Genomic DNA, 14,823 nt, shown 5'->3' on the forward strand with positions numbered 1-14,823 from the left:
GACCTGGAGCTCGGTAGACAACAACAAATATAATTGGCTGTACTGATTTCCATGTTGGATGTTGAAGATTAAGAACAAGGCTTTCAAAAGAGTTATAATTTCGTTTATGTCTAGGATTAATTAACAGGCTTGAATCAAATATGGCTGCAACTCCCCCTCCTCGGCCTGAGCCTCTAGGAATTTGAGTATTAATATGACTGGAAGGAGTCGCTTCATTTAGACTGACATATTCTTCATGGCCCAGCCATGTTTCAGTAAGACAGAATAGATCAATTTGATTATCGGATATCAATTTGTTTACTAGTACTGCTTTAGAAGATAGAGATCTGATATTTAGTAGTCCACATCTAATTTTTCTATCCTGTTCTATCATTGCAGTGGTAGTTTTATTTCCAATTAGGTTGTTAAGTATTGCCCCTCTCTTGGTTACCTTTGATCTAACTGATCTGAGTCGAGGAACAGACACCGTCTCATTTTTTGGGACAGGCTGTGGCTGACGTGAACTGGATGCTAAATTGACTATGTTTGCAGTCAACTTCTTATTACTTAGGGGATTCACCACTTTGTATGGTCTGTTGTTGATTATAACTGGAATAGTACTAGTACTACATGTTACTGGAATAGTACTAGTACTACATGTTACCCTGCAGAAAACATTTTTAGATTCATCCACTTGTATAGTGCTATCAGGATCAATACCTGGGGGGCATGAATCTGTGATATTTTCAACAGAATGTCAATACTTGCCTTTCAGTGTGGTCGTTATGTTGTCAGATAGCAGCCTGGCTCCGTGTCGGTTTGGGTGGAGACCATCATGCTTCAGCAGTTTGGGCATTTTTTTTAGACTTGGAGTTGATTGTTAGTTTGTTAGTTTCTGTTTAAAAGGGTAAAGTACACCTGTTTCTGTAACTCAACCTCACACGCAGTTTGCTGATTAGACTCATTTCACTACTTGGATCATTGGAGTTGAAATGCAGTACTGGACTATTAGGCCTGTGTTTGACATGCATGTAACCAAGGTTGAGGATGGCTGGGGCCATAGGCGTAGATTTCAGGGGCGATGCAGGGGATATGTCCCCCCCAATATTTACAGTAGAAGAGGTAGATTTGATATGAAAGACAACCCACTCCCCAAAAAAAGAGGTAAAAATAACCGTTCAGGTGGCTCAAACATGTTTATATCCCTCTTTGGGCTGCTGCATTTCTCCAAAAGTAGAATGTGTCTCAACTTTATGACAGTATTGTAGAAAAAAAAAAAAAAAAAAAAGAATATTCGAATCCCAAAATTGAATATCGAACACCTTCCCCACAAATCAATAGCTGTATAGTTGGATATTTATAGTCGGGATCCAGCTTTACTTCTTACCAATAAATATATGTTTTCCAACAATTTCATACACAGGAAATGAAGTGTTTGACGCTCAAAAGCTTCCCCCCCCCACCCGCCCGCATTTTGACACCAAACCTACACCCTTGGCTGTGACAGGTTAAATGTCATGTATTTCCCAAACGTTGGCTGCAGCCCTGGACAGAGAGGAAAATGTACCTCCGCCCTCATTGGCTGACACTGTTCCATGGAAACTTCTAGAATAATATTATTGCCTTACTGTGATCACGTGTTGCACCTGTTCTTAAGGTAGCAAAGGTTCTTAAATTAAAATGACATTATGCCTACACTGTGAGAATATTTGCTGAATTTGAAGCATGTCCCTAATTCAAAACAATATATCAGAAGCAGACAAAATCTACAGAATAGTACTCTACATTCCCACGCGCCGTGAAGGCAACATTGTAACTATTACTGTAAACAGAGCAGGTGATTTCCATAGAAAGAAAGCAGGAAGTTTTTCATAAAACACCAGCTCGCTCGGTGTGTTTGCGCGTTAGTTTAGCGGTTGAAACGGTCTGAAATGGGTTTTAATGAGTGACCGGGACCTGGACTGACAGAATTCTTCCTTCACAATGGTTCTCCTCCGACTAGTTTCGGTGTTCATTTGTGTGTGGCTGTCGTCCGCGGTGAGCGTTTTATCACGGTCGCATCTCAACTGCCCTCGACAGGTAAGGTTAAGCTAGCTCGGCCCGGCCCGGCCCGTCCCGGGTATAATACCAATATTAGCCTATACAGGCTTTAGCTTTCAATAGATACAGAAAGTTATGTCTGATTTATTATCCCTTGTGGTGTCTTAGGGTCAAATTTTTATTTTTTTAAGTCACAAATTAGGTATAATTTCCTATAAATGAGGTGTACTGACCATGAATTCCAAAAATGAGCGTAAAACTGGTAATAGGTTGGTGTTGGTGGTGTTAATGGTAGTGAAAAGAAGCGTTAAACGTAAAAAAAGAGACAAAAACATTGAAAAAAGAGACAAAAGTGTCGGTCGATAAAAGAGACGAAAACGTCAGAAAAACTTTTGATTTACAGGACGACATGTACACGGTCGAATGGAAGACAACACAAGGGTTAGGCCTAATCTATGTTACCTCCTCTTATGTTCTGTATGTTGTGTCGTATCTAAATAATAAGTGTATATAATAGTGTGTATATAATCATCATAACAGCGTTGTCTTGATAGGCGAGATCAATATTGAATATGCTGTCATCCTGTTGAGTCAGTTTGTTATAGTGTAAAACTGGGGAAATGTCATTTGAAAAAGCCACAAGCTTTGACAAACCAAATGTATTCTTATACTAGAATCTGTTGTCACCATGTTTTTTTTTTAACTTTATTTTTTATTTAACCTTTATTTATTCAGGGAAGGTTCTCTGAGAGGCAGGCTCTCTTTTGCAGGAACGCCCTGATCACATTCACACAGTTCCACACATTCATACCTGGAAGCTGCCCAGTACAGCCACAGTCTGATCTGGTTGGGGTTAAGGGCCTTTTCTCAAGGGCACCTCAGTGGTGGTAATGAGGGAGGGACAAGCGTGCTGCTCTTTCACTTTCCCCACCATTTTATCCTGTCGGTCTGGGGATTAAACCGATGACCTCCCGGTCACAAGCTCTCTAACCTTTAGGCCACCATTGCCCTATGGTTGTGTTATGACAGCATATTTATAGCAATGTTAGAAACTGGATCATCTCAGTTTCTTGTAAAAACAAAAGATAATGTCATGTTATAAGGAACTGTTTGTTATTTATTTAAGGGGCCACAGGAGAAGTTTTGGGACCTTTAGTCAAAATAGACATGACCCTCCCTTTATCAACAATACATTTTAGATGACCCTCCAAAATGATTGGGAGAAAAAGGATGACCCTCCCCAACAACTTATTGTACTGATTTGCACTTGGCAAAGATGTACAGATTCCAATTGGGCTTTTTTTACAGCCATGACGTGACTAAACGGCTGCATTCTCATCTGACGCATCCCACTCCTCTGTTATGGTGTGGTGGCCATTTCAGTAGATTTACTCACTAACATTGTTGTGGAAACATGGAAACTAAATGCACACTTCCTGCATTACTGCATTACTTCAAATACTAAGTTACTCCTCTAGTAAACTAGTATTCACATTAGGGCTGGGCGATATGGATAAAATCAAATATCACGATATTTTTGACCAAATACCTCGATATCGATACCGCAACGATATTGTAGTGTTGACTATTGGTGCTTTCACAAAATATTTACACAATGAGATTTTTGATAATCAGTCTTCAGTAATGTAGATATAATGACTAAGTGGGTAAAGGCAAATAATAGAAAAGTTACAACAGTCTTGTAAGTTCAGAAAATGACATCACTTTACTGTAATGCAGCCTTTAAAAGCAGGAAAAGACAACACTTATGCCATATTACAATATCCAAAATGTAAGACGATATCTAGTCTCATATCACGATATCGATATAATATCAATATATTGCCCAGCTCTAATTCACATGAAATAAAACAATAAAACATTGAGACCATTCAACAAAGCACACTGGATAATTCAACACTGGTTGCTATGGACTCGTCACTAGGCTTCCTCAGTCATTGAATATTTTAGCATAGGTAAAGCTGCCGAAGCTGAACATTATCCAAAACTCCATTTCTCAGACGAGCGTCAATTTGGGAGCTTGCATGCTACCACTCCTTCCTTCTCAAATGCCTGTCGTTTGCACAATTTCAAAAATAATCGCCGGGACCGAAAGGATATACCTCCCGTCTCATGCCTTCCCGGCTGCCAGCTGGTGCTATCCGCGAGTTTCGGCTTTTCAAAGTAAAAGCTTGCCTCTGGTCAGCCATGTTTTCGTACGGTGTTTTGGATATTTTTGAACTAAACAGTACGGCAATCATGCTAATGAATACAATTATTTTTTCAGCAGATGTCTTAGTTACAACATGACTGAGCTAGCAAGCGGTGCAAGATTTATTCAGTTTGGGAAATCCCACGGTCTCTAAGCTACAGGTCTGGCTGACTAAACAGGGAGGGACCCATCTGCTAGCGATAGGGGCCGAGACTGAGAGAGCTACATGGAGCTACATGGATAAATACGCACCAAACAAGCCACTTTGAAATTTTGCTCTTCTCATGAATGCAAAAGTTGGGTGACCCTTCCCCCTAGACTAAAACAAATTGGATGACCCTCCGATCAACAAAGATTAAAAACACACGACCCTCCCCTATTTTCCTCCGGTGGTCCATTCCATGAATACCGAACGGTCCCTAATGACAAAGTTACAAAAACATGCTGGTTCTGCTGAGATGTGATCTCCTGTAAAGTATTCCCATTTAAACTTGCATTGTTTACAAGTAACAATGTAACAAACAGTGGGGGTTTGAAGGCCGTTTTAAAGACATCAAAATGTCATTTATTACATTTATTCTTTCTAAATTCTATTTGTGTCAAAATAACATATAAACATCTTTTCCTATTCTATTTTGCCTGGAAACGCTTCCAACACGCTTGCGTGTTGTGTGAAAAATAGGCGTCGGTCCTATTGCTAGCAGGCATGCGTTTTTGGCGCCGGAGACGTGCGTGTCACGCAGGCAGTGTGCACGCTCTAACCTGTTAACATGGGAGCCGAAATAAAAACGGACACGCCACGCAGCCAGTGTGCAGGAGGCCTTAAACATTGTCTTTGCCAACACATCTCTATGTTTATGTTTAAAGGCTACTATGTGTGGGAAATGGTCATCATCATACTGTCACCTTAACGCAGCTCAAAGTGATTTTCAACAAATTGTACAAACCTTTTTGAAACCATTGGTAATTCATAATTTCTCAGATATAGGCCACAATGTCGCTACACTGTCTCATCATTTTTCTGTCATAACAACACATGAAAGTTTCTCGTTGAAACAACATCGTGTTGATTGACGTAGTAAGCAGAAAAATGCGCCATGGCAACATGAAAGTATCCTGTGATGGCCCACACTGTTGCTACGGGATGTGGTTTCAGGGTGTTTTAAAGTGTTCCGTTCTGTAAAGCACTCAGCGTAATTGGTGAAAGGTTGGCAAATCAGTAAAGTTTATATTTGTAATATTGATAATTCTACAGTTCTCTCTTCTAATCTTCTCTTTGTTCTTTTCCCCTGGCACAGGACGTGAGTTGTAGAGTCACCACAAGTGAGTGAATTTGACTCTTCCCTATGACTGCTGTACTGTAATGTCTAGTAGTGTTAGTGTTCTGGAACCAAACGTTCACGCATTTCTGGGTTTAAATCTGAGGGGTTGTAATAATATTCTCCGACACATTGAGTCAATATTAGGTATAAATATCTCTTATCTTAAAATCTGACCATTGATATTCTACAAAGTTCCACCCCAATCTAACTCCGAGTGGACTACTTTCTGGCATTTCAATGAGTGTGAATGATAGAATGTGATGTCAGGACCTTCATTGCATTGCTGTATCTGCTGAAATATAAACAGTAATGTTGAAAAATGATGAAAAATGACGTTCAAATAGAAAAAGAGTGCATGAAAATAAATTTCTGGCAGTGATAATTGATCATACATTTTCTTGAGATTCACACAACCCAATAATAAATAATCACATACAAATAATGTAAAAATATAACGTCCCTGTGTGTGTGTGTGTGTGTGTGTGTGTGGGTGTGTGTGTGTGTGTGTGTGCAGCTAACTGTATGGACCCGTCATGGCTGTATGTGAATGAGTACACTCCCAGCAGTCCCGAGGGGCTGCATGTGACTGTGGACACCCGGGAGGACGAGACAGGCGTCCTGCAGCCGGTCCTGATCGCTGACTGGAAGATAAAGGATGAGGGTGAGTCAGTGGTACAAAGAAAAGTTGAAGTAGACCAGTGTTTCTAAAATGGGGGTACATATCCCCCTAGGGGTACTCTGGAGGACTGCAGGGGGTACGTGTCCCCCTAGGGGTACTTTGGAGGACTGCGGGGGGGTACGTGACATTTTTTGCTAAATGTTTTTTCAGTTCCAAGGCTGTAGTTACTTCTGCTGTGTTTTTTTTCTCCAAGTTTGTCGCTTTTTTCAAAGGTTTTGTGTCTCTTTTTTCAAAGGTTTTGTGTCTGTTTTTGAAGTTTGTCACCTTTTTTTTGAAGGTCTTGTCGTTTGTTTTGACCTATTCTTGCCTTTCTTCCTTACTCTTTTTTTTTTTTACTGTCACTTTTTTCAAAGTTTGTCACTTGTTTGAATTAGTTGTCCCTTTTGTCGCCCTAGTGTTGCCTTCCTTCTTTCTACTGTTTTTTTTTCTCGAAGTTATTATTATTATTTTCGGCCTATTCTTGCCTTACTTCCTTCTTTCTACCTTCTTTTTCCAAGGTTTTGTCTCCTTTTTCCATCAGCATTTAAATGTGTTCCAGGTCCAAGGCTATTGTTTAGTAAATCTATCGCTGACATCGCTGTATTGTACATCTTTATATTTGTTTTTTCTACCAAAAATGATTTGCAGTGGTACATGGCTTAAAAACACTGTTCACAGGGGGAACATTATTGAAAAAAACTGGAGTACCACTGAAGTAGACCATGAAAATGGACAGGAAGTGACCTGTGCTGTGTTTGTCCTCAGGCAGTATCGGTTACCTGAACGCCACCGAGCTCCATGTTCTGGTAGTGTCCACCAACGAGAACCTGTGTGTCCGATATTCTTTCACGGAGAAACTGCCAATGAGAAGTCCATCAGGGGAGCAGGTGGGCGGCTCACAATACATAATAGTCACATTATCACACATCATGGCCGTTATAATATTTGTATATATACATATATGTTAGTATTATTATAGTTTTTTTGTCAGTTTTTCTATCAATGCTGGTATTATCACAGTTGAGAACCTTTTCATTGCTCAGTATTAGCATGTTGGCTCTATGGCAACAGCTGCCATCAGCTTGTTGCAAAGAGACGGCCCTTATTTACAGAATGAAACCGTTTCTACGATACTCTATATATAATAAAACTCTGAAAGGAAAGCTGAGATACAGACCCATTCAATTCTCAAGCACACTTTCCATGAGCTGGCTCCATCTGGCTGATTTTAGAGGACATGTGCATCTGTATTATACCAGAAACTATAAATATGAGATCTGAAGCACATACTCAATATGAATTTCAACAGATCAAGATGAGAGGAAAAACTGTTGCATATCTTTTTGTTTGTTGTTTACGGTTTGTAAATGGTGTTCAAAACACTCATCAAGGTTGAATTTCCCCGACTGTTTTCAGTGGTCGTTCTCAGCTGACATGGTGGTGTTGGAGCCGGGTCAGATCTACCGGGTCTCTGTCTTCAACATCCCCAAACCAGAGCTGGGCCACAGCAGCTATGACGTCAGCACGGAAGTCAACGTTCCCGGTGAGTTGTTCAGCTGCTGGTTGTTGTTGTTGATGATGATGAGCAGATGTACCAGGAAGCCTTTCTTTTTCTGCTCCGGCTGCTCCTGTCACTGTTTGGTTGTGTCCCACCAATCAGTCCCAAAACGTCCCAATTAGAGAGGAAACGCCCTAAACATATTCTTTATAAATCTTTACAATCGTTCCCTAAAAGAACCAAACAGGCCTGCCTTGTTGCACCATCCAAACTTTTCTTCTAAACTTGACATTTTTAGCTTTCTAGCTCGAAGGTTTTTGTTGTTACACGAAGCGAACGGAGTTTGAGAACGTCAACACACAGAGAGAGGAAGGAGAGCGACATTGCGCCAGATGTCAGGCTTTATCCTGGAAATGTACTTACTCAGTTAAAACTATCTCATTCCAGGTTTCTTATTATTATTAGTCCTATATTTTTGTGTAAGTAGAGCCTAAATACAATGGTTGACTGGAATATACAGGGTTATGCACAGTATATCTACTGAAATATGAAGTATGTGAAAGGTCACCGTAGCAGCGTAGGCAACATACAGTGTGAGATGATTCATACCACTCTTACGCAATATCCTGAACTCAAAACAACTATGTTTTAGGTGAAATTAACAGACTGGGGAGATTCTGTGCATCCGGTGTCATCGTCACTGATGAAATTCTCTGGTTTTCTCAGATTGTCAAGATCCCAAAATGCGGATGACCCATTATTGCATAGCGAGAGGTGAGTCCCTGCCATTCTAAAGTCCAGTAAGGGTGAGCGAGCCATATCAAGTCCACACTAAGATGATGTCTTGTTCGCTGCGCCGTAGGCAGTCTGTGGCGGCCCTCCATCAGCCTGGCTCAGATCGCTGGAGCCAGGGGCAGATCAGCGCTGGCCGTCAGCTTCACTCCTGACCCACTGTGTGACCAGTACATGGTCATCGTTTGCTGCTCCAACACCCAACGTACAGTCCGGGCATACAAGGTAAGGTCACATCATGCTGGACATTCAGGTGCCCCTGTGTTTGAGTAGTACTGTGCAGTAGGCTGTCTCACATACTCTAGAAGATGAATGCGTTTTCCCTTTTCAGTGAGTTGACCCAGAACATTACGGTACGTGCTCATTACAACATCCTGTCCTTGTACCTTAGCCTAGTTTTTACCCCAGTTTTCTTCTTTATGTCAGTTCAGGAAACGCTGTCCTGCAGTATTTTTCTACTCATTGTACAAATGGCTGCTCATTACTTTAATGTTCCTCTCAGAGACATAAGACATAAGCACATGGGGGGTGCACATATGTTGCAGGCATGTGATTTATAGCAACATGCCTCTAAAGATTGACCCTTGAAATAACTCTTCTTAAACAGAAAAGTCTTCAACCGATAATGATGTTCTTAAAGTGTCTTCTTCCTGTTTAGTACTCTTATATGCTGCGCCTCAATGATAAAACTATACTCGTGAACTATCTCTCTTCTCCAGGCTAATCAGACGACCCTGAACGTAACATTCAGCCTGGATGAATGGCCGAGATCTTGCTGTCAGTTTGACGCCGAGGTACATCTTTTCACTCTTCTTTTTTTTCAGCTGGCAATAACTCTGCATTCTCTGTGATCACATGTGTCAACGTGACTTTATTCTTCCCTGCAGATCAAACCTCTTTTCCCACCATGTGGCCAGGACTGCACCCGTCGAAGGAAAACGCTGAATATATGTCGCGGTATGTTGGCACAGTTGGAATGTCAGTGTCATGTGACTGGATGCTCTACCTGGTGATTATGGTCCAACGCTTCTTAGCCTCACAAAACACAACTAAATAAGATAAGATAGGCCTTCAGTGATTGCAGAGGGAGAATTTGGTTTTTCAGCAACACAGGGAGAGAATAAAGACAATGGCATCACATTGTCAGCGTTGCTGTTCGGACAGTGTTCAAGTGGCGAAGCTCCGGACCGACCAGGAAGTGGCAGCCACACCTGCATTGCATGGCAGTTGGCCATGTGAGGGAACGCGGAAGCACAGTTCACTGCTGGAGCACAGTGATGGAGAGGAAGTGGGCTTTGAGAAAAGAGGCAATAAAGTATTGAATAACCGCCAGGAAAGATAAGTGTCCCCCTACATCAGGGGGGTCAAACTCAATTTCACAGAGGGCCACACTGGAAAAAGAGAATCACATCAAGGGCCAGACATGTATAGTTTATTGACATGCTTTTATTTCATCGAAAAGGTAAAAACTCTTTGACTCAATTATTGCATGGCTCATATAGTCTTCTCACTTACAGTTTGGTCTACTTAAAGCCCTGAAAAAGTCAGCTAAAAAGTTCCAAAGCCGTCCTAGAATTTAGCAAATCAAGCAAAACACTGATTACATTTTCTAAGCAGGCTACCACCCAGCTGACTCACAACAAGCTATTTCACAGCCTGAATATGTAAACTCTCTGCTTCTGGGGGAATTCCTGAGTCTCAAAGTCAGCAAATATGCCAAATTCTGCTTTGAGTGTTGCATAATTGCAAGTGAAAAAACAGTTTTCCATTTTTTTGGATTGGCACACAACTACGTGGGCCAAAATGTATTGTGAACCTAAATTGATATGCGGGCCGGATCAGAATTTGCAAGGGGCCGGATTTGGCACGCGGGCCTTGAGTTTGATACATGTGCCCTACATCAAGACACCATGTTTTTAAATTCAGCCTGTACAGCTGCTGTACAACTTATACCATCCAATGCAGCTGCCTGTTCATGGGAGATCTTGTTTTCTGTTGATCAATTTCTAATACCAACGACTACTTCTGCTTTACATTCCCCCCCCCCCACCAGTAAAACAACAATTTCACACTACAGAACTTTTTCAAGGCCATTGGTTTGGCACATGATCCATCTTTACTTTCGTGAAATATGTTTCCTCAATTCCTTCTTCTCTGCACCTCTTCCTTGTTACTTTGAATTCGAGGGACTACGGTGTAAGTGAGAGTCATGAGGAAACAATTAGGGGAATTAAAATCAACCAACCGAACAAAACAAGTTAGCACGGTGTACAGCTCAGGCTGATGGGAATGTCATTTTTTGTGCAGTAGTCTGGCTCACAGGATGTAAATTCCATTAGCTGCTATCTATTTTGCGAGGGCACCGTGGCTGCGCCCGGAGCCTCACAGTGTTTTTCCCCCCAATCCCAGAATAGATAAGTGGTGGAGCCTGACTATAAATTACTTTAATACTGGACAAATTCAAATTTGTACCTGATGATGGCACCAGATCAAAGTCAGGCGATCACCTCAGTCAGTAGGATTCATCATTGTGAGCTAGCTTCACACATTATTTATAGGCCTACACCATATTAAAATAACATGTTTCAAATCACAGTCAGCTACTTTGAATAAGATCTCTACTGTATGAGCCCCCAGTAACGAGCATGTATCAAGTTGGGGTTGATACATGATAGTGATGATCATAGTTATAATTGCTTGTATTATTATTTCATCATTAACATATATAGTACATTTTCAAGGTCAGGTATTTTTGTTTTTGTATTTGTATTGTATTTTGGGCATTGTGTGCACATGACAACCGTTTTCATCAAGATATAAAATTTGGCGTTATGTAACCCTAATTTACATATTTGACTACATTTGGGCTAATTGTGCTCCGTCGTGGGCTAAACTGTTACCAACGAACAGAGACTAAATGTAGCCATGCTGTCCACGTCCGTGGGTCTTGATGCTTGGTGGGATCTCACTGGATAAGTAATCAACTTTTAGCTACTAGTGGAGGAGAAGTCTGGGGACAACAAAGTCATAGGGATTCAGCCCTGGGGACCAGAGATGTAACGATTGTCCACCAGCCATACCGACTGACTGACGCTAGCATGACTCAAACATCACCTGACCAGTGAACTCTTCTGATTTCCAGTGAATCCAACAGTTGCCCCCGATGTCCCTGTGTACACATTTGTCATCCTGGGAGTGGCATTCGTGTGTGTTGTGATGGCAGTTATTATGTACGTCCTCTGCCGGAAGCCAGGTTAGTCACATACAAAATACATTTTCATAAAAAAAAAAAAAAGGAATGCCATTTCATCCTAACACATTGATTTTGTTGATTTGTGCCTTCAGTGTTGTGGGTTTAAAATAATTCTGCTGATGCTATTTATGTGTGCTCTCATGCACTTTCAGGTAAGCCTGGTGTTACTCCGCCACCTGTGGGCGGTGTGACAGCGTGGCAGCAGCAGCAGCTCAAACAGCGTCCCAAAGTGCTGGTCATCTACTCCCAGGACCACCGCCTCTACAGGGACGTGGTGCTGAAGCTCTGCGCCTTCCTCCGGGCCAAGTGTGGCACCAAGGTGCTGGTGGACCTGTTAGACTCCACCTCGGTCGGCATGATGGGCCGCCTTCGCTGGCTTGAGTGGCAACGACAGCAGCTTCAAAATCCGTCCGATAAAATCCTGGTGCTGTGCTCGCAGGGCGTCCAGGCAAAGTGGAGGGCCATGTGCGGCCAAGGGCGGGTGACGCTGAGGGAAGACCTTCTCTCCCCGACGGACGACATGCTCACTCCCTTCCTCAACCTCTTCCTACCTGACATGCACCAGGCAGGCATGCTGGGTAAGTACATGGTGGCTTACTTCGATGACATCAGCAGGAAAGAGGACGTGCCGTCGGTCTTTGACATCGCGGTCAAATACAAGCTGATGAAGCATTTCGAGGAGCTGTACTTCCGCATTCTGGACATGGAGAAGTATCAGCCGGGTCAGGTCAACCACATCCGGGGCATTGGTGGGGACGAATACTTCCAGTGTCCCTCAGGCAGAGCCCTGAGGAACGCCATTGAAACCTTCCAGGCCTACCAGCTGGAACATCCCGATTGGTTTGAGAAGGAGTGTGTGGCCGGTGACGAGGAGGTCTTGACTGAGGCTAACCTGCTCATTGAGCAGCTGCACATCCCTCCAGTCCTCCAGTGTCTTCCTCTCATCAGAGATGGGCCTCCCGTCTACATCCGCGAGGTTGACATCAGGGAAAACGGCGACAGCGTTCATGTCCTTACACCTGAAGTGAACCCGGAGCGCGAGCGGTCCTCACTGGCAGAGCTCACGCCAGTAGTGAACCCTCAGGGTCTGTCCAGCCTGGATGAAGTGTTGAGCGATCACATGCATCCCCACAGCCCCAGGCCCCCGTCCGTCTACGTAGTGGAGCCTGTTTTGAAAAACGTGCTGCCACCAACACGGAGCTGGCTCTCCCCCGAGGAAGAACCCTTCGGTCAGATCCCCACTGAGGATGAGGATGAGGAAGAGGACTCTCTGCTACCTTTGAGCCAACCCTCCGCTCATTCGGACCAGAGGAGCTCGGCCCCACACAACTCCATGATGGACTCACAGCCTCCAGAATCCTCATGCGCCAGCATGCAGAGGGAATATCTCCCTCCGTCCAAAGTGGCCCCCTCTCAGCCTGTGGAGATGGAGGAGGACGAGGTTCTGGGGCCCAGTGGAAAGGGCCCAAGCAGTGGATCGGATCAGGGCTACATCTCCAAAATGTCCTCCCAGCATGAACTCCCTTTCAAAGAGGATCCGCTGGAGGCTCTGAGAAGACTGCAGGAGGAGCTGTTTCAGAACAATCCCGAATACTCTGACATATGAGACCACCCCACCCCCACCCCCACGTTCACTGACTTTAACCGACATCAGCTGTGGGGTAATGATAAGCATCTGAATGTAGAGCTCCAAACACAGAGGTATTTCTGTGGCCAGTAAAGTGTGGGGCGTATATGTATGTGCATATATATCCAATGTTTGTTGATGGTATTCTAAATATAACAACCAATTTGTTATTGATGTCGTTTGATCAAAACTCATGAAGACAAATCTACATGATCATGCCATCATAGAACAAAGAAGTGACAATGAACGTGTAGATTCAATCTCCATATCAGTTCTTTTCAACTCGGTGAATTTATGGTATTCAGCCAGAACCTATTTTCACAGAGATATTGTACTTGGAAGAAGAAATGATGGAATCATTTGCTCCAGCATCTCTGGCCGTTGGAGGAACTGCAGCTGGGCTTGTGCTTCTGGCACTAGGCTCATCACTACCAACTACCAACTAGGCTCAGGGGGCCCTTAAGCTCCAGGTTCACATTTTGGCAATAACTAAAACACATTCTGAAATGATAGGAGACTCAAAGCTGCAGTTATTAACTTTCGTGAAGAATAACTTGTCATATTTGCTCAAACTGTCACCATATCCTGACAGTAGTACATTAGACAGAAAATCTGTGAAACTTGTTTTCTCTCTCATTCTGGTGCTCCTGATGGCATCAGGAAAACAACCAATCAGGGCCGAGTCTCGGAGATGAGAAGGTCTGGGTCCGGCCGGTCGGCCGCCGGGCGCTGCTTGGTTTTGACTCGACTTGAAAAACATGAGGAGAGAAATAGGCCATGCAGCACCAGAATCCTGATTCATATTTCATCAGCACTGACACAATCTGACTCATGTCCTACTGTCAGGATATAGTGTCAGTTTGAGCAAATATGACAAAAAGTTATTTTTATAAAAGTTACCTGACTGAACCTTTAAGTTTTTTCTTACACAATCCCGAGGCCCTTCTTGTAAAATAAAATTTAGCCGAGGTCTAGTTTTAAGGCTTTGTAAATTTCAGTTTGTATTGTGCCTACATGGCAGGGTTCCCCCCAGAAAACATGTTTAGCCCAGTGGCAAGTGTCCCAGCTGGGGCCGGTCCCAGACTGATGGCAGCACTCATGTAGAGCCCAGTAGTTTCTGTGACAACAGAATCATGGGATGGAACCGCAAAATTGAGAATTTAAGGTTAGGGGGTTAGGGTTAGGAAAAACTATGAGACAGATTCCACAGGGCTCTACATTAATTAAGTCAGCCAAAATATGACTATGTCTAAGTTTCCAACTGAGCCGCCCCACTGTGACTGCAGTTTTAAAACGTTGGGGAAACCCTGCATGGCACACTTAACTTCATCAAGTCAGCTACTACTCACTAATGGGAGCAGCAGCTAATGTTTCCCCCGGGGCCCGCTACTGGCTTCATCTGGCCCTGGGGAGTTGTTGCTCCACATGGACACAAATGAAGA

At 43.1% G+C, this 14,823-nt stretch overlaps 1 protein-coding gene across 1 annotated transcript; it reads left to right on the forward strand.

Moving 5' to 3' along the window:
• The first annotated feature begins 1,816 nt into the window (after positions 1 to 1,816).
• On the forward strand, positions 1,817 to 14,823 carry il17ra1a (interleukin 17 receptor A1a). The gene is made up of 11 exons (XM_039792286.1): positions 1,817 to 2,058; positions 5,530 to 5,554; positions 6,068 to 6,214; positions 6,977 to 7,098; positions 7,628 to 7,754; positions 8,436 to 8,483; positions 8,572 to 8,726; positions 9,221 to 9,295; positions 9,389 to 9,458; positions 11,644 to 11,754; positions 11,907 to 14,823. Exons 1-11 carry the CDS (start codon positions 1,963 to 1,965, stop codon positions 13,358 to 13,360), a joined length of 2,430 nt encoding a protein of 809 aa, XP_039648220.1. The 5' UTR covers positions 1,817 to 1,962; the 3' UTR covers positions 13,361 to 14,823.

The sequence above is a fragment of the Perca fluviatilis genome, chromosome 23 (genome assembly GCF_010015445.1).
Source record: "Perca fluviatilis chromosome 23, GENO_Pfluv_1.0, whole genome shotgun sequence".
Lineage (NCBI taxonomy): Eukaryota > Metazoa > Chordata > Actinopteri > Perciformes > Percidae > Perca > Perca fluviatilis.